This window comes from Anguilla anguilla, chromosome 5 (genome assembly GCF_013347855.1).
Source record: "Anguilla anguilla isolate fAngAng1 chromosome 5, fAngAng1.pri, whole genome shotgun sequence".
Taxonomy (NCBI): domain Eukaryota; kingdom Metazoa; phylum Chordata; class Actinopteri; order Anguilliformes; family Anguillidae; genus Anguilla; species Anguilla anguilla.
This window is the reverse complement of record NC_049205.1, coordinates 53040245-53059692: the sequence shown is the minus strand read 5'-3', so window position 1 is coordinate 53059692 and position 19448 is coordinate 53040245. Positions and strand designations below refer to the sequence as shown.

At 42.7% G+C, this 19448-nt stretch overlaps 2 protein-coding genes across 5 annotated transcripts; one reads left to right on the top strand and one right to left on the bottom strand.

Moving 5' to 3' along the window:
• Nucleotides 1-1474: 1474 nt before the first annotated feature.
• Nucleotides 1475-8825, bottom strand: LOC118227173 (vitamin D 25-hydroxylase). Of its 3 annotated transcripts, none has more exons than XM_035417345.1 (5): nucleotides 8302-8825; nucleotides 7109-7250; nucleotides 4308-4944; nucleotides 3601-3930; nucleotides 1475-3314 (listed from the first exon to the last, which is right to left on the bottom strand). In XM_035417345.1, exons 1-5 carry the CDS (start codon nucleotides 8539-8541, stop codon nucleotides 3125-3127), a joined length of 1539 nt encoding a protein of 512 aa, XP_035273236.1. In that variant the 5' UTR covers nucleotides 8542-8825; the 3' UTR covers nucleotides 1475-3124. The 3 variants fall into 3 exon arrangements, with proteins under 3 accessions (XP_035273236.1, XP_035273238.1, XP_035273237.1); XM_035417347.1 differs by having other exon boundaries at nucleotides 4312-4944; XM_035417346.1 differs by lacking the exon at nucleotides 1475-3314 and having other exon boundaries at nucleotides 3577-3930.
• A 5642-nt stretch (nucleotides 8826-14467) lies between these two features.
• calca (calcitonin/calcitonin-related polypeptide, alpha) lies at nucleotides 14468-19203 on the top strand. Of its 2 annotated transcripts, XM_035417432.1 has the most exons (5): nucleotides 14468-14579; nucleotides 15482-15572; nucleotides 16360-16491; nucleotides 18376-18561; nucleotides 19001-19203. In XM_035417432.1, exons 2-4 carry the CDS (start codon nucleotides 15487-15489, stop codon nucleotides 18533-18535), a joined length of 378 nt encoding a protein of 125 aa, XP_035273323.1. In that variant the 5' UTR covers nucleotides 14468-14579; nucleotides 15482-15486; the 3' UTR covers nucleotides 18536-18561; nucleotides 19001-19203. The 2 variants fall into 2 exon arrangements, with proteins under 2 accessions (XP_035273323.1, XP_035273322.1); XM_035417431.1 differs by lacking the exons at nucleotides 18376-18561; nucleotides 19001-19203 and adding an exon at nucleotides 17345-17957.
• The last annotated feature ends 245 nt before the right edge of the window (nucleotides 19204-19448 follow it).

Genomic DNA, 19448 nt, shown 5'->3' with positions numbered 1-19448 from the left:
CCCTTGCCATGGCTGCAGATTAGATTAGATTAGATTAAATTGACCACTTTTGGAGATATTGGAGATATGTCTTTGGCCTCACCAGAAGAACAGATGTGAGTAACAATACATCGTTCTGGACAATATGTCCGTAACATTAGACCGCTCTGTAACGATCCATATTTGACATGTGAACATAGCTGTAAGAACCGCAGATCAGAGTCGTGACCAAGAGGAAAAAAGTTCAGACGCTTGAGTGTCGTGAGTGTCTCTCAGGAGATGCTTTGCAGTACAGGACAGAGGATTTCTTTTACATGTTTCTGCATTAAACACAAGTTAAGATGAGTATCTGGCCAGGAAATGGCGTGTCTGTGCTTTTGCACTGCGTGAGGAACCAAGGCTGAATATCTGGACAGTGTCTGCTTTTTTTACTGGATGAGGAGGCAAGGTGGTACGTCCTCAGACAACCCTGGAGGGGCTTGGCAGGGCTACACAGGTCACGCCACACGTGTGATCTGAGGAGGAGGATGATGCGTCTGTACACTCCACATACTTCACTTCACGACATTCCTTTTCATCAAATAGGGCTGACACCTAATTTTAGTGTATGATCAAAAAAGCTCTGTGATAGTCATGGCAGTTTACACACAGTCATTTTAGCGATGTTCAAATCTTTCATTGCTGAAAAGAAACTGGAGATCTTATTTTGACCTTCGAAACGTTTTTTGGACAATTGTGGGAAAAAGTTTGTTCTCTGCCTCACGTATCTCACTTTTTTGCCAACTCAGTTAAAAGGCTTGATTCTGTCAAATTCAGGAATCCTTTTTTGGCAGCAAGTAATTCCAAGAAGTGAGCCTATAATATGGCTGGGATTCAATCAAAATTTGTCCTTACTTTTAGCCAAAAGCTTTTTTCTTCACAGTTTGGTTTGGCAATCACTAAAATTAACTCACCAAACTGAGTTTATGAAGAAGTGTAACACATGCATTTTTTTGTAAGTTAAGGGCAAATGATTGAATTTCGGCCCAAGTACCTTTACACCGCTATAATTCACTAAATAGAAACTTATTGCTTAGGGTTGTGTCACATTTCCTGGAAAAAGAAAAGCCACACATTAATTGTAAAACTAACGCAACACTGAATTTTGCAGAAAGCTATAAGTTCTTTATAAATTTTTTTAATGTTTTAAGTTAATATAGAAATTGTGACAGCCAAAAACAGGAGCAACAAATCGATATTATACACTAAAATGTCACCCAGGCAACCTGGAATGTGTACAGGTCCTGCTATTAATAGCATTTTCTAGTCTGATATCAAACTTTTGAGTTGCAAATAGGGGAGGCTGTTTAAGGCGATGGGTGACTGCTTCTCCCTCATTCTACTCCACCTCAAACATTGTTTTTCCGAATGGCTTTTGAATTTGATATTTCTGTACTTTATAAGTAATTGAATTTATAATTATTTATTTTCAGACCAATATCATACTCCGAATTGTTTTATTTGACAAAACACAGCAATGCTTATGCTTGCTCACAAATAAAAGCTATAAAAAACTTCAGTTAGGTATAACATGAAACCGAGTATAGAACAGTTTTACAGATTATAGAAAATGTTTAACCTACTCAATGTATTCAAGTAAGCCAAACTTCACAACACTGAAACCTGAATTGTAATGTTGTTACACAATCAATACAATATGACTAGGATGCTGACATACTGTATGCTGTAAACTCAACTTTGTTACTGTGCTCTCAGAATAATAAAACAATACACAAATACAAAAAATAATACAATTTCATGTTAAGCATTCTTGTGCAGACTGTTGATAAATGTGTCTCTTCAAATGTACTGACATAGTGGATTATTCCACACTGAAATAATCAATTTTCTGTCAGTCATAACGTGACATCTCAGAAAGAGTTCATGGTTCGCAGAGCTGATAAATACACTGAAGCCAAAGGCAGTGTTATGCAACAGGCGGCATTTGAGGATATAGCGCATATTCTAGGAAAGACAGCTTGTGTACCTTTAGTCTTCACCTGACACAGCAGTTCTGTACGTTCCAGTTTCGGCACATTTCTGTGAAGCAGGTGGGATTAGGCAAGAACCTCGCCAACAATACACACACTGCAGACACCCCTGGATCTAACTGCTTTGCTCTAAAAGCCTTAACATATTCTCCAAAGACCTGGAAATAAATGTTTGTCCCCTGTAGGGGGACACAAGTCTCTGGTGTTAATCTCAAGAACCGTATATTCTAACACTACAAGGAACATTCAACAAAAATGAAATACTGTTCCCCAAACTGCAACATATCATATTCTGTCAAAAATGAAAATATTTAAACTTTGTTTCAGCTGGCTCTCAGGCGTATATGGAGCATAAGCACTGTAAGGCACTTTAAAAGTCCTGAAAGTTTATCAGCAATAAAACATGCTTATTTTGCGTTTGTTCCACTTCTCTGTTCTTTTTGTAAAACCGAATTTACATGTAGCCAGAGTCGGCAAAAGTAGCCCCTGATATAATTTGCCATGCTTTCTGTCTGTCCTAGAGTCCTAGGATCTGTTCCATATCCCCTTTTTAATTCAACTCAACTCATTTTTCTTTATGAACAAATTTAGGTTGCTCAGTCTTAAATGCAATCCTGTCCCATGGTCACAAGTCCAATTTTGGTCTGTGCACAGTAGCATAGGCATCTTCCAAAATGTGTCCAGTCAGCTGCTACTTGTGCTCACTCTATAGTCCACCAGCTGGGCTGTGCAGTTATTGCTATAGGGAGATGCTGTGGCTAATTCTGCACTGCTGTGCTAGACTCCAAACCAGAGCCAGAACTGTAGCATTCAGGATTAAATTCTGCACCATGGAGCGTACCACTACACATAAGGCTAATGATTCAGTTGGAGATACTGACTGATATTTCCATCGGCTTCCATTTTGTTTTGTTTTTTTGCTGCGATTTCGTACTGAACTGACAGAAATCACAGAAATATGAACTGCAGTTCAATAGCTTCACATCAGGCACAGCACTGAGTAAGAGGAGCGTAATAATTTACGGCTGCAGATGCGGTTGGGGAGTTCAGATGGGAGACATTAGCTGCCTTTCTGCGCTGGTTTGAGTTAGTCTCATCGCAGTTCAGACGCTGGGCTAACTCTTCACTGCTGCCTCCTGGTGGCACAGATGGCGTAGGGCAGAGGTTGTAGCGTCATGCCCAGTTTGGGGGTGAGGCTTGGGACGACCCCCGGGGGAAACTGCAGGCTGAATCTCTGCATCAGCGTGCTGAAGAACAGAAACATCTCCATCCTGGCCAACGGCTCCCCCAGGCAGTGTCGCCGCCCTTCAGGGAGAAAACGAAATGGGAAATATTTGCATTTTATTTTTAAAAATAAAATTTTTTGACATTTCGACATTTAGCTCCCTTTCTGCAGTTAAAAAGTATCACAGCAGTGTAAATGTGACTTCTAATGTATCATGTCTTAGGTATGTTAGAGTATTCAATATAAATCCCAGCACTCTAAGACTAGGATTGGAAAAACCTGATGGCAGACTAAAAATGATGAACGATCTGCTGTTTATTTCTCTGTGTCTATCAGCACACTGCGGGCTAAAGATGGCGGACTTGCCCAGGGAGAAGGGCAGGAAGGCCTCCCGCCTGACGAAGTTCCCGCTTGCGTCCAGGAACCTCTCGGGGGAGAAGACGTCCGGGTGGCTCCAGTACTTCTCGTCGAAGTGCACGGAGTACAGGTTGGTGATGACCAGGGTGCTGCGGGGAACCGAGTAGCCCCTCACCAGGGCGTCGCCCGAGGTGGCCCGGAAGATGCCCAGGGGCACCACGTTGCAGAAGCGCAGGACCTCGTGCAGCACGGCCTCCAGGTAGGGCATCCGCAGCCTGTCCTCCAGGGTGGGCGGCCTGCCGTTCCCCAGCACCCGGTCTATCTCCCCCTGCACCTTCTCTGGAGGAGAGAGAGAGCCCAGCCAGCACATCAGCAGCAGCACAACCGGATAGCTTATCGGAAATAACAATACAATTACGTCTATATCAATTATCATAATTATGATTATTAGAATTATTATTATGGTATAATAGAATTAAAAAGCTGTCGATATATAAAGTAGTCATAGGACAGTGTTGCTTCAATCCCAAACAGGAACAGCTATCCTATGCTGACAGATGTGAACCTAAGTTCTGCTATAGAGAGGAAATGATTTTGTTTGTTTCCAATATCTTTATAGCTCCATCCATTATGAATATAGACCTCCCTCTCTCACCACTGGTACAAAGGCCTCATGTAGACACCCAGGCTTTAAGCCATGATGTAGAGTGGTATACCTGCCTTGGACGCTGGGGTACAGGGCCATGTACAGCATGGCCCAGCGGATGGCGTTGGTGGTGGTCTCCGTGCCAGCGATGATGAGCTCGCCCACGGAGAAGATGAGGTTCTCCAGGGAGAAGGAGGCGGTGGAGTCCCCGGCACTCTGGTCCATCTCGTCCAGGTAGGCGTCGATGTAGTGACGCGGGGACTGGCACGTCCTGCCCTGCGCGAAACGCTCGGTGATCTGCTGCAGGAAGACGTACACCTCCGCGGCGTTGCGGAACAGCTTCTGGTGCTTGCCGAACGGAAGGATCTCGATCCAGGGGAAGGCGTTGTAGAGGAAGGCCCAGCCGCTGGCCGCCAGCTCCACGTTCTCACTGAAGATCTCTATCATGTGCTGGAACTCGTGGTCGTCGTAGGTGAAGCGGTTGCCGAAAAGGATGAGGTTGGTGACGTTGGATACGGCGTTCGTCACCAAGTGCTTAGGGTCAAAGGGCTTCCCCTTGTGCTCGTCGATGGCGTCCACGAAAAACATGCACTCCTCTGAGATCTTGTTCTCAAACGTCTTCTGGCCAGTGCCGAAGTAGCGGAAGCTGTTGACGGCGAGTTTGCGATGCTCGACCCATCCCCTGCCATACTTGGCGTTAAGAAGCCCTTTAACACAGAGATGAACAGTGAAGGCCAGATGAAAAAACTGGATTCATATTTATGGAATTAGGCTGAGGTGCCAAGGTCCAGTGTATTCACAGTGATAAGATTACATGAAAAGATCACTTCATAACCATTATTGTAGGATTGATAGGTTTGTCTACATAAGAATATTGAAACAAATGGACATTGAATGGGTAAAAACTCTGCTTTGTGGTACAGAACTTAATACATATAACAACAACATAATAATAACAATGGCAATAATAACAGGCCTACATTGGCAAAAGCTTCTGAATGAATGAGTCATTGTCTGACTTAGGATGACGATTAAAAAAAAATTATGTGGGTGTGCATCTAATGTAGCATAGTGATCAATCTCTAGCCGTGCCACAGAAGCGCGTCTGAGGAGATTGCATCGATGAATCCAGTCATGTGCGCACTGCCAGGCACCACTGAGCAAAACGCACGCACAAAAAGCTTTTAAAATCACTTGTGAGCTGCTATCAGTGCAGGGAGCTACACTGTTGCCGTGTGTAATGTGGCCCCTGAAGCTTTTCACAGGGACTGACATCGTTCTGGCCCCAGAGTCACAAGATTTCCTCAGAGCAGGAGTGCTGATCTAGACTAGTGTCAGATTTCTCTTATCCAAGCCCGAACCGTATTAATTGTGTGCTAAATAGCAAAACTGATCCTAACCTCCGACATTCCCTCTGATACACATTTTGAATAGTCAGGAAAGTTCTAGTGCTTTCTGCTGTCCTTGTACTAAAACTGAGAAAGTGTGAAACTGGAAAACGAGGCATGTCACTGCTTGCCTTCCATGAACAAGAGTCAAGTCATTCCTCTTCAAAAACTGAAAGAAATCTGTCTGTATGCCCTTTTTTTTAAAGGATAACACCATTTTCATTTTTTCAGCATTGCCACCATTTCCCATGAAAAGACCAAAATCAATAATTTGTACAGAATATTTTCATTGAAACACAGGTTTATTCTGAAGGAAATAACTTTTATATAGTCTGAAAACTTATTTTAAAAATATATAAATTACAAAAATGAAATAGTGATTGTTACACATTGTTGACATGGCATTCTATAATGAGGTTGACGTAACACTGACTGTCCTTATATGTATGTATGTCCTGTGAGCTCCATAATGTTTGGGACAAAGACATTTTGTTTTTCTTGATTACTCCTCATTTTACATTTGTAATCAAACAATTCATGTGTGGTTAAGGTATTTAAAAAAAAATAGATTTTGGTTTCATCATGTAAAAATTACAACACTTTTTATAAATACCCCAACACCCCCCCCCCCCCCCCCCCCTCATTTCAAGGCACCATAACATTTGGGACAAATGGTGTTACAGGTGTTTCTGACTAGTCAGGTGTGTTCAACTACTTCCTGAGAGTAGGTATAAGAGAGCTTTCAGTGTCTAGTTAGGATTCTTTTGATTGCCTTTGGAGTCTATTATTAGTGTTTGTCAATATGAGGATCAAAGTTATACCCATGACTCAAGGAAGTCAAAGAAGTCAAGGAAGCCATGAGGCTGAGAAATAAGAAAAAACAACTAGAGACGTAGGCCAAACCTTATTCTAACCAAAATCACTTGTTTGGAACATTACTAAGAAGAAAGAGAGCACCAATGAGCTCAGAAATCACAAAGAGCTCACCAGTGAAACACATGTGATGCCATTTGTCCCAACTGTCATGGTGCCCTGAAATGGGGGGACTATTTATAAAAAGTGTTGTTACTTTACATGATGCAAGCAAATTATATAAAGAGACCCTCCAACAAAAGCTGAGAATGTGCACTTCAACCACACATGATTTTTAAAAATACAAATCTAAGAGTACAGAGCCAAATAATGAAAATAATGTCTTTGTCCGAAATATTATGGAGCTCACTGTATGTATGTACGCATGTATGTATGTATGTATGTATGTACTCATTAAACATTGTTAGTATCCTGTGTTTGGTTTGAACACACCTCCAGGAAGATCAGAAAATCCGCTATATGGCGTGACTGCTCAATGCACTATTTGTGCCTGTGATTTTTTTTATGTTTCTGCCGCCATCGAGAAAATAATAATTACGTTTCTCAAGGAAAAGTGTAGGCCTTGGACGGCAATCGGATAGATGTTCATGGAAGCAGTCTGTCTCCTTACCTCCCATTTTTGTCATTTTCTCGAACAAAGGCAGAGATGGACGGTCCGCAAACAAGTCGCTCTGATGCACGAGACACTCTTTGACTACATCGTAGCCGTTCAGCACCACGGTGGAGATGCCACCCAAATCAAGACTGAAGATCTGAAAAAATAATAAATAAATGTGTAGTCTATACACAGTAAAATGTCCAGTGCTAATTAAACTCCAACAGTGTTAATTTAACTGTTAACAGATAACATTTGGTCCCACTCTGGAATGTGGGACCAAATTTTATCTGCGGAGAGTTGAATTAACACTGGACATTTTATTGTGTACATGTTACGCGTTTATTAAACTCTTCCAGAGTTCATAGGAGTCCATTAGGTAGGTATGAAATGTCGGTGACAATCGGAGATGATTTAACAATGGACATTTCATTGTGTAAAAGCCTTCATTTAAAAAAATCTAAATCTAAATCTTAATAAGGCTACACTACCTGAGGAAGAATCCAATGCAACAACGGAATATATATTTTAAAATATAGCCTACGCAGCAACACACTTTTATTTACAGACAAATTTTCTATAATAGATCACAATAGAATGAAATGCGGCATTTGTTTTCGTAAAGCAGAGTTTCCAATTTTTGCATGAAAAAAACGTGTTCGCCTAAGTAGATAATTCCTTTGCAAATATTCAATAGCGTCTGGGGAGGGAGGGGGGAGCTAGACAGACAAAAGCCAACTCTGCATTTTCTGAAACCTCCAGGAAAAGCAGACTTCAAAAATGCAAGGGGAAACTATCCTTGTGTTCTGCGCTGTTTGGTTGATGGAATTTAATGAGACTAGGCTATATGTCATTAATTAGAGTCCTGCTTCATAACTGTTCACACAAGAGAAACTGCATATTGTCAGCTAAGTTTCTTCTCCCCGTAGCTATAGCCCACAGCTGGGAATGCTAGCCAAAGTGGGTAGAGTATTAGGCTAAGTCGAAATAACTTTAGGAAACTTGAATCATTGTCGCATTTTGATAATGAAGGGAAAAATATGTAACAGTAGGCTATCACCGAAACTCCAAATAACGGACTACCAGTATCACCAGCGCCAGGAAACGCGGTCTACACAAAAGTTTTTGTGCCGTCACCGTGATAGTGCGGTAATATCAATAGACAGTCAGTGAATTGCCGGCTCACTAAGACTAAATAAACACAATACCTGTCCGTGGATTTCGCTTTGTTTCTTCATGTAGACGTGTGGCTCGGAGGCGAGGGACAAGATGTTCCCAATTATAGGCAATGGTGTAGGTCCCGGAGGGAACCCTCTCGGTCTCCTCTGCTTGGCAAGTTGACGAACTAGCAAGAACGAAAGAAGAATGATCAAAAGACTCCCTAAGTATAAGCATGCTCGCCCGTAGGATACCTTCTGGAGAACTGTCAACCGGCCGGTCGCCTCCATTTTCGCTTAGGCTAGTTAAGGATCGGCACTCTTCTCAAAAGGTTACATTATCACCGTACACATGGAGCTATCCCCCGCCTCTATGCTAAGATTGGCTCGTCGTGCTGCGACGATCATAATCATTGACAAACTTTGACTCCTCTTAAAATTAAACCATTTGACAAGTTGGTGCGAGACGCCTAGAGACCCGAGACAATTCGGAACAAGATAAATAAATGCATCTTTTCATTTTAGATGAGTAGCACATATCCTATAAATGGCTGTTTCTGTTTTTTCCCCCTTTTTGTGGCGGATATAAAACACCCTCATTAAAAGAAATAACCATAAATGGTCTATACCCTAACACTATAGAATCGCTTTTTGTAAATATTTTCTTTGTAATAACTACGCTGTCTACGTACTCTCATTACAGCTGTCTGACAAAGAGTAGAGACTGAGTGACCTGGCTAGCTATTAAAGCCTATTTGCACGTGTCCGTTAAATTATATCACATCAGATCCAGAAACTTGTTAATTGTCACAAATTGAAAATTATGCCTACGTATTGGAAAGTAGAGTCAAAAAGGCAACGTTAGAACGAGTTTATATATATATATATATATATATATATATATATATATATATATATAAAGTGAAATGTGCTATCTATTACGACGTGGGGCTGTTAGAGCTGGACGTCTAGACACAGCCTGTTATCAAACATAATGATGTAATGAATCTTCAGCATGTGTTCCTTCTGGACCCATAGGCTAAATCACGACCATAAACTTTGCATCTGTCAGCTGATGGAATTCCCACCGCTTAGAAGAGGTCAAAGGTCAGAGAAGGCGCGTTCCTATTGTAGGCTACATAAGCTATTTGTGTGATTTTTTATAGGGAATGGAAACCTCGAGGACAGCTACTTCTCAAACAAGCACCCTGTTCTGTGTTAAAAGTTACAACGTCTGTTGCAAAAAAAGAAAAAAATGTATCAGGCAAATCCTTGCCCTTTATCCCTGAAAGCATGTTCCCCTGATGTTTCAGTAGGAACAACACCATGAAGAATCCATCATTCTGGTCTGTCAAACTCTTGTCACCAATTTATGGGCACAGCACCATAGGCAAACTTTGACTTGAAACCACAAGGGGGGCATCTGATTGTCATTGCAGACCAGGGGTAAGTGGGGTTATGGCTATCGCAGGCCATGGGTGGGGGTTTAGATTGCAATTGTAGACTGTGGGGTGGGGGTGGGGTTTGAGATCACAGTTGTGGAGGACGAGGGGAAGATCAGTCCCTGCATGTGCCCAGGCCTGCCCCTAACATTTCGGGGCCCCTATACTTTTTTTGAGCCCAACCTGGTAGTGACTGTGACTGCAGGGGTTGGTGGGTGATCGCGGATGGGTGTGGGTAGGGAGTGGATGCAATTGTGGACTGGGGGGATGCAATTATCTCTTGGGCCTCATCCATTGCAAAATCAGGCAATGAACCATACAATAGTTTTATTTGTTAATCACTGTTGATCAACAGGCAACCCGCCCCCACCCCCCCCCCCAAAAAAAGGTACCAAAATGCAAGATGTTCTCTAATACGTTTTTTATGCTCCAACACAGGTTCCCTTTATTTGTTCTTCTCAAATTGCGACCTTTCACGTTTAACTTATTCCCAACATCAGTGGGCCACCAGGGGAATTCTGAAGGAAAAGCAGTAGCGTTCATTCACGAGAAAGGGTAGACCTTTGACGAAACCCTTCATTGAATGCGAGTTTGTGCTAGTCCCTCTCGGGTGGCCTGGAGAGTTAGCTTTCCTGTTCACTGACTCTTGGTTTGTGTCTCATTAGCGCAAATCGCTATTTTCTGAGACTCTTCTACTTCATGCCAAACCAGCTGGCATTTCGCTTCTTCAAATGAAACAAACAGGCCTCGCTGGATCTCCCCCACTCCTAGTTTGTCTAATGACTTTGGTTTGTTATTAGAATTTAATGAGGTCATTCAGCTCCTTTCTCTGGGCTCCACTGACACAAGGTCCTTTTCTCCTGGAAATGTACGACCTATCAAACTCATCTATAATTTAAAGTGTGTATGTTTTTTTTCAAACAGCACTGCTGTGGCAGATGACATACCAATGAGTCATAGTGGAAAAGGAGTAGACTGACCAATTATGAGGATGATTTCAGCTCAACAGTCAGCTCAGGACAACGCATATTCAATAAGGTATACAGGTCTTTGAAATAGTGCCAATGAACAAATCCTAAGATGATGATGATGATGATGATTATTATTATTACTATTATTATTATTATTATTATTATTATTATTAGAGGTCCAGCACTATAACCCCTAGACGGTATGGTGAAAACTCATGAAACATGGTAGGGTGGTTAAAGACGGTAAAAATGGAAAGACATACAGAAATGGCAGTTATTGACCAGACGGGATAACTGTATAACAAAGAAATTACAACTTTGAAGGGTCATGACTTTTGACCCATTAGAAGTGGGGACATAGAAGTCGTGCTTGGACCCTAGTTATGCTGCCTGCGGCTCTATAATAATAATAATAATAATAATAAAAGAACAAGGTTGGATATGTAGAGACACAAGTGCAGAAGCCTACCCATGTCCTCTCTGTATGTGGTTGACAGATGCAGTATCCAATGGCTCATCTTATTTAAAGCTGTGGAGGTTGTCTTTGATTTCACTACCTATTGTGTTAGTTGGTCTAAACTACCAGCTGTAAATTCAGCATTCTCTTGGCAGCAGTTTTCCCACCACTTTTAAGAATGACGCTGCATTGCTGGCCTTCTGCTCCGTTTTCAACTTGGGGCGGGAAAGACAGGCATAATGAGGATGGATGGGTGCTTCAGTCTACAGAATTGTGTTTATTAGTAACATTTCCTCAAAAGTCATCTCCTAGTTTCTGATCGCCATTAAATCGCTTCCCAAATTTGACATCGATCTGCACGTAATTGTAATTCCCAGATGTGCAGCCTGGGACACCAACACACCTACAGATCCACAGAATCAATGGAGAAACTAAAGCAACGGACAGCTGTTTAGCCCAATGTGGTACCTTCAGCAAATATTCATTGAAATGCATGTACCGTATTTTGCACCTTATCAATTTTATTACGCGTTTCAAAATCCCTTTGTGACCATTACTGCTGAAACTACTCCTCCTCAGCACTTCAGTTTATCAGAACAAATAACATAAGTACATCTGAATAACGTATTATCTCAGCCCTGTTTGAAAATCCCCAAAGTCTCATGGCTGATGTGGAGGGGGGGGGGGGTTTGATCTGGGGAGCTTCACTGAAGCTTTACACTCAGTGAAGGATGTCAGACGGGCGGCTGAAGACCGCTCTCTTGCAACAGGGGACTGATTGATGCTCGACGCTCAACGATTAAATCTAATCTCCTTAATGTCTGAGGATGCACACAGCGAACGTTCCTGCTTCCGCTCGACATGAAGCAGCCTTCCGCGAGGGGCCGTAGATAACCCGAAGCGCCCGCACTGCGTCATCTCCCGGGAAGTGGCGCGCTCCCCGACTCTCCTCAGCTCCGACAGCGCACTCGGGTGCGAGTGGCGTCTTAATCTCTGCGTAACCATAGCCGCCAGGTGTGCAAATGTTTCCCCTAGCTGGACTGATGCAGCGCACACAGGGTAGCTGCCCTCTAATTGGACAAGGCTTTCCCCGCAGTCGCTGTGCTCTGTGTACATTTAGATAAAGGCAGCTGATCAATGTTTTGACTGGGCAATTCATTACTGTGGTGTGCTGATGCTACCTAAGGAAGTCACTTACAATAAGATTCATTGGGCACACAAAAATACTGATACACAAACATTTACACTTGTACACATATGCACTCACGTATGCAAACGCGCCATTTATACTTGTACACGCGCACACACACGTACAAGCACACGCACACGCACACGCACACACACTTTCTTATTTTCTTTAGTTGCCTGAGGATGTTATGGAGGTGTACATTCAATATCACATACTTAATGTTTTTCACCCAATTAGGATGAGCCAGCTGCTGGCATAAACAGCCTATACGTGTTGTTTATGGTCACATATTTCCATTTCGGGTTTTGGAACGCATTTAAATTATACAGTATTTGTCCCCAGCAATCTTGTTTAGGGTCACGAAAACCCCAGGGTGGCTGAGCTCTCCCCATTAGACTGAATAATCGAGCACCAGGGCTCTGTTATACTTATCTGTACTTTATCCAGTAACCTTTTATGGTAAACCTATAAAGACCATTTCCATCTGTACCGAGTGCACTGCGTACAGAACGTGCAGCGGACCCCGTTGGCATACAACCCACGGCTCTGCCCGGATGTGACCACGTGAAAATCACTAACTGTCTTCCGCAATAACTTACACAAGGATGGGTGAGGCATTCACGGCTGGCCCGAGAACGTTTTTGAAAGGTTACCTTATCGACGTGAAAGTTTTGAAAGGTGGTATTGGGAGGGGCTCGTGGCATTGGTGGCGGTGGTTGTGGTGGGGGGGGGGACGAGGGGGGTACCCCCGCAGACGTTGGACACTGGTTGCTTATACTCCGGAGTCCGCTGGCTATTTCTGTATCCTCAGCAGAACAGTTCATTGATATAAAGTAAAGGAGCTTCCTGCCAGGCGGACACCCCCACTGGTCTGCTTAGAGACTTAGAGGAGGTGGGGGAGGGGGGGGGGGGGCGGCTGGGCTGGCTCTCGGTCCACTTGCGGTGATTTACCAGTTCTGTCATCTGCCCCGTCGCAGAGTTCAATAGCACTAAAAGGCTCATCCACACTAATGGGGCCCCTCCATGACGCAAAAGAGGATTCTCAGCAGAGATGCTTTGCAACACGCCCCCACACAACCCCCCCCCCCCCCCCCCCCCCCCTTAAATATTGAAGTTAGGAACAGTACATCACAAAAAGATTTATATCTGATTTTTGAAATTTTTTTGTGAGATGACCAATTGTTTTTTTACAATAGGTTTTCACTTGCTTTCACTTTTTCTAGTGAAAATACAGGTATCAAAAGTTCACGTATCAAAAATATCAATCCCTAAGCATATCCCAAGCTTTCAAAAAATTAATTTGTAAATTATTATGGTAATGAAAAGAAAATCATTAAGCACTGAAAAAATGTGAACCTCTGATGTGCAACAAAAAGATTAAATCATTTATTTTCACAAAATGTCCATCCTAAGTACATCATGGACAAAATACATAACAGTGAGAGGGTAGAATTATTATTTATGTTTCTATATATTTTTTAAAAAGGCTCCATGTATTTTATATCAAGTATTTTCTTCCAAAATATGCAGTGAATGCTTCGCCAACCCTTACATGTTTGAATTTATTTCTAAATGAGCGGGAGTACGATTGTTTGTTCAGCTCTGTACATACGTAAATATCCCTACAGAGAGCTACAATTAAATAGCACACACATAAGCTTGTGTTTTTCAGTGGTTTTAGAGTTGTATATTGCTGTATCATTCATGTAAAGGAAACTTGTCAACAGATAATTGGAAATGTGTGCGTCAGTGGGAAAAAAAACCTGCAATGAGAATTTTTGGACAGTAGATGGCTCTGCTAGCAAGCTATATATGTATGCCATTTTTTAAAGCAGGCAAAGCAATACTACATTTTTTAAAGCATATAAAATATTTACTGGAGGGGATGAGTTCCATGGTCATTCATTTGATCTGCTCTAGTTTAATTAATGACCTCAATGTAAATTTAGAAAAGGGGTCCAAATGACTGGCAAGATTTTGTGAATGGAGCACTTAGTGACTAAAGAATGACGTAATTTGAGTGCCATACCCTTAAGTAGATGTGCCAGAGCCAAGGGGTAGTCACTGATTGGCTGGCTTGAGCAGCTGAGCACTGTGATTGGCCCACAGAAAACAATTAAACACCTACACAGTCAATACACAAACCCATGTAGTAGATATAAAGGACTGTGAATTGTAGCTGCCTGCTACAGAATCCCAAGTTGGTCTACAAGTTTTAGTCTACTTATCCTATTTTTTTGTTGCGCAAGAAGACCTAATACTCACTCAAGGTAAGTACAGCTTTCTTCAAACTGGCCCTCTCTGCAGGGAATGTGTACTGGGATTCAAAGGTAGACTGTTTAAAGCTTAAACTTCAAGCTATTGTCTTTGCATTTCATGTCCAATGTGATAAGATCCATGTGAGGCAAGGATTTGATTTTCTCGCTACTATGAGACTGTAAGAGAGTGAGACTGTGCTGGCGGACGGACAGCGCGTGACAGTAAATGTCCCAGGTGCATTTTCCCAGGTCCTGTTTTCGCAGCAGTAGAGATGCGGTGCGGATGGGGATTGATGGATTCTCACAGAGGGACAGAGGGACACCACGCTCTCTCTCTCTCTGAGAGCGGGCACCAGCTCATTACGCTAATGCACCGCGGCTTGGAGGAAAGCTGGCCAGGGCCACTAATCTTGATGATAACCACTAATACTACACACCCACCCTACCCCCCATTAGTGTCAGTGGCTATGCACAGGACCGCTCCGCTGTGGAAGGTCCAAGCAGGATTTTCCCTCCGCGAGAATAGCGAAACAGTGAGAATTACTCAGACTCATCTCTTTAACTGTCATTTTCGTGAGGGGCTTTTGAAGAGAGGAGTAAGGCACTTGGGACTGGATGCGACAGGAGATAGCGCTCACTATAGCGCCTTTCATAACCTCTCTAAAAGGATCACCAGAGAATGGCTGAAGTAGTGCGTCAGGCGTCCTCAAAGTCAGAGCCGAACGCAACACATTTTCTGTGGATTTCAGTTTTCAAGAGTCTGCAGACCATAGCAGGGTATCATCTTTAAGTTTTTTGTAGACCACATAGATGATTTGTTCATTTGTTGTTGAAGTCCTTGCTGTTGAACGTTTATTATTTTTGTGTCGTAAGTCAGTTGTAACATGGACGGCGTTGTATTTGTGTTGCTGCAGGGACCATGGTTATGTTGAAGATCTCTGCTTTCCTTGTTGCCTATGCGCTGGTCATTTGCCAGATGTACAGCTCAAATGCCGCACCCGCCAGGTGAGACAAAACGCACGCCACAGACAGACCGATGGAGAGGTGGACTTAAGGCACAGACATAAAGAGAAAGAGTGAACAGAGGAAGGTATAAAGGAAAGATGAAGAGACACACAAAAGCTATTGTAATCATTTTCAAATTGTTTGCTCAATGTTAGCAAAGAGTAGTGAAACACAAAAAAAGCAACCAGGACAAGATTCCCTGTTTGAGGTACAGGGGGTTGTATTAGCTTGTGGAGGAAATCTTACTGTCGGAAAGAATTTACATCTGCTCACCAGGACTGCAAAAACCCAGATCAATGCAGACAACCAATTTATATGACAATTGAGTAAGATATCATTACTATTCTCTTTAAAAAACTATTGAAATAAAAAATTGTCATTTTGACAGCTTATCGATGCTTACATGTATTCCTTATGCAAATAAAGTGTAGAAGTGATTCTCTTCACCTTAATCCACTTTAACAAGACAGTCTCCTTCCAAATAAAATTACAAAAGCATTTACAGAATTAAAAAAAGTCACTAATGCAATTTCTTGAGATTGGTAATATGTACTTTGTAAATAAGACCCAAGTCCAAGCCCCCTCCAGATTCTTACCACATTATTGATTTTGTCATAAATCTAATCTTGGCTACCTGTCAGAATTTTAAATGGATACTTTTAGCAGATTGTTTTGATACTGGCTTGGGTCCCTTGTACCAGAAGGCAGTGGCTTTTAACTTCAGTGACATTACCTCACAAGTGGGCTATTTTTAGTCTGATCATTTCCATCTACCCTTCGCTTGCAGACCCGGTTTAGAGACAACAGACCGCATCACACTTACCGACTACGAGGCTCGGAGGTTACTGAACGCCATAGTGAAAGAGTTTGTGCAAATGACGGCGGAGGAAATGGACCAACAAGCCGTCGATGGAAATAGGTACAGGACACTTAACACCTATACTCTGTATTCTGTCCAAATTATTGTGTGAACAAGGATGTATGGTGCTGCTGGTAAGCGGGGAGCTGTATGATGAACTGAAACCAAGACACTGAGAAGTTTTTTGGCGTCATTCGGTAACGAATGCTGGTCGCACCGGTTTCCGCCTTGTATTCGAAGCTGCCGACCTTCCCTGTACTAATCCTCGATTTCCACTCTGTGAGGAACGATTCCACTAGCAGCCAGTCCAGCAGGTTTTGATTAGGACAGTATTGTAGAGGTATGTGCCCAGGACAAATTATTAGTGAACCAAAAGAGATGGGAGATTTGGACGGACATAGATGAATTCTCTGTCGCAACCTTCTTTTGCATGGGTCAGATTTATTTATGCGTTTTATGAGGGAATGCTACGGAGCCTTGCCTGCCTGCGGAATGCCGAAGGAAGAGAATGCCAGATGGAAGGGATTAGTGCATGCATGGTCTCAATTAATGCAAACAGAATGTGCTGCATGACTACAGACAAGTCTGTGCTGAATTTAAACTCTTGACGATGCAGCGTTGAAGGGGGGGAGGGGTATTGGAGCATGACAAAAAAAAATGATTGGGGATGCGATGGAACTTTTTATTTTGAGGGTGGTGGGGGCAGCATGGTTTTAGAATGTTCCTTTCTTTAGACGTGCATTCAAGAGCAAGTTTTAGAAATGCATTTAACTGATATGCATGAAGGAGAATGATGTAGAGCTGTGTGTCTGTGGGTGGATGGGTGGGTGCGTGTGACAGGGGGGTAGGGGAGCACGTACCTGCATGCCAGTTTTACTATGATCGTGTCTCTGCATGTTGTTTCTCCCCACAGCCTGGATAGACCCTTGTCCAAGCGCTGCTCCAATCTGAGCACGTGCGTGCTGGGCAAACTGTCGCAGGAGTTGCACAAATTGCAAACTTACCCGCGCACCGACGTCGGCGCTGGCACGCCCGGCAAGAAGCGGAGCCTCGGGGAGCCCGGTCGCTATGCAAGCTACGCGGAGTCATTTGACACCGTCTAAAGCAGTCTGCCCCCACCTTCCCCATCGTTTCTTCTTCTTCTTCTTTTTTTTTCGTTCGATGCATGTGGATCTTGCCTGCTTGATTGACTTCTGAGAAAACCGTGATTGCATACCTCTCATTTTTTCAGTTTAGTTTTTCTTTTTTCCCCTCCTCGAATCCTCTTGTTTTCAGCAGAGAATGATAGCTGGATCCTTTCAGACACTCCAAATTATTATTTGAACATCGAAAAGGAAATTTTATTCGCATATACCGATTATTTTTTAGGTGCATGGTACGCACCCACCTTTAAATATCTTGATGATATCAACAGTAATAAAAATATACGATTAATACCAGTGATAATAATAATAATACCAATAATAAATGCTTCTCATGCGTGACCATGTTTCTTGTTGAATAAACTTATTTTTCTACCAGGAAAATCTCTTTCCCCTCTTTTGTTCAAGCATATTATACATATTGGATCTCGAGAATTGTTTTGCTCTTTACATGCTCGAGTTAAGCTATTTAATGCAGCTGCCACTATAAAAACTCATTGCGTTACACATTAACATGACTGGTGCTACTTGAACTCGAATAGCCCCTTTTGCTATCATGCCAAAGGCCTATACTCACAGTTCTCAGGTAAGATGTTTTACAGTAGGCTACGACCAAGTTGATTATTGTTCCGATTTTAAATCTGGAAAATAAAAAAAATTATTAAATGATTGAAATGGATTGTAATGGTTGTATCGTTGCAAATTCTTGTATTAAAACCATTCTGCAATGTGCTGTCTGTTTGCCGTTTTAACCTTATGAGTACGATATCCCAATAAACTCCCTCTCTCCCCCTAAAAACAGCATCACGGCGCAGAAACGAGCCTGCAACACGGCCACCTGCGTGACTCACCGCCTGGCGGACTTCCTCAGCCGATCGGGGGGCATCGGCGGCAGCAACTTCGTCCCGACCAACGTGGGCTCCAAGGCCTTCGGGAGAAGGAGGAGAGACAGCCAGATGTGAACGCTTGAGGGGCCTGTATAGACGCGGTGGGTATCTTACCTCTGAGACCCAGTCCTATCTCTCTCTGCCTCCCCCGGTCTTGTTTTCTGGTTTTGTCATTTACCGAGCGCCTATGGCATTATCCCCGATGTTCTGGGAGGCTCAGGGTCCTATTTCGCCACTCACCTCCCCTGTTGGAGGCGTCTGTCAGGTAGTCTCAGACGTCCTCCAAACATCTCTTAATCTCTTAATTTTGTTTTACAGCTAATACCCGCCATTAGCCTTTAGTGCCTCACGTGCTCATGGAATCCGCTGTCTATGACTTTCCGATCCTCTTTGTATGCCAAGAAATAGGGCTTTGCAAATGACGGCAGTAAAAATCTAAAACAGGATGAAAAACTTCAATGTCAATCTGTGGAAGATCCACCGGTACTTAGGGAAACAAGATACTAACCTGTCCACTTTTCTTCTGTGCTTCTCCTACAGAGTAGGCATGTCTGGACAATACAACAGTCACGTTTATTTTCCGGGAAAGGGAAAAACAATGATCTTCTCCTGCCCAACAAGAATGGCCTCCAGACACAAGGATCGATTTTTTCATCCTCCTGTCCATATCTTACCAATATTTATTTTTATCTATTAATGTGCTTTTAGCAAAGAAGGGAAAAAAACAAAAAAAGAAGAAAAAAAGCAGTTTCATTGTGTATATTACCAGAAAATCTGAAAATTTAGAAAATTATATTAATTTTTATAAGCAGATCTATTTGAAATAAAAGGAAAACGGCACCTGTTACATTCTTTCTCCTTTGACATAGAGCACACCTGTACCATGTGACCCACCTCCTTCCTCACAGGCATCTGAAGTACCTCAGGAGGACATTAAGCTCACCCTCACCCACCCCCTACCCCCCCCCCCCCCCCCCCCCCCCCCATT

What these genes read in the sequence shown, in the direction of transcription:
- calca (XM_035417431.1), top strand. Translation starts at nt 15,487, where the DNA reads ATGGTTATGTTGAAGATCTCTGCTTTCCTTGTTGCCTATGCGCTGGTC. An exon ending in TCAAATGCCGCACCCGCCAG is followed by an intron (nt 15,573 to 16,359) that starts GTGAGACAAAAC and finishes CTTCGCTTGCAG; the next exon opens with ACCCGGTTTAGAGACAACAG. An exon ending in CAAGCCGTCGATGGAAATAG is followed by an intron (nt 16,492 to 17,344) that starts GTACAGGACACT and finishes TTCTCCCCACAG; the next exon opens with CCTGGATAGACCCTTGTCCA.
- LOC118227173 (XM_035417345.1), bottom strand. Translation starts at nt 8,541, where the DNA reads ATGGAGGCGACCGGCCGGTTGACAGTTCTCCAGAAGGTATCCTACGGG. An exon ending in AAAGCGAAATCCACGGACAG is followed by an intron (nt 7,251 to 8,301) that starts GTATTGTGTTTA and finishes TTATTTTTTCAG; the next exon opens with ATCTTCAGTCTTGATTTGGG. An exon ending in GAAAATGACAAAAATGGGAG is followed by an intron (nt 4,945 to 7,108) that starts GTAAGGAGACAG and finishes TCTGTGTTAAAG; the next exon opens with GGCTTCTTAACGCCAAGTAT.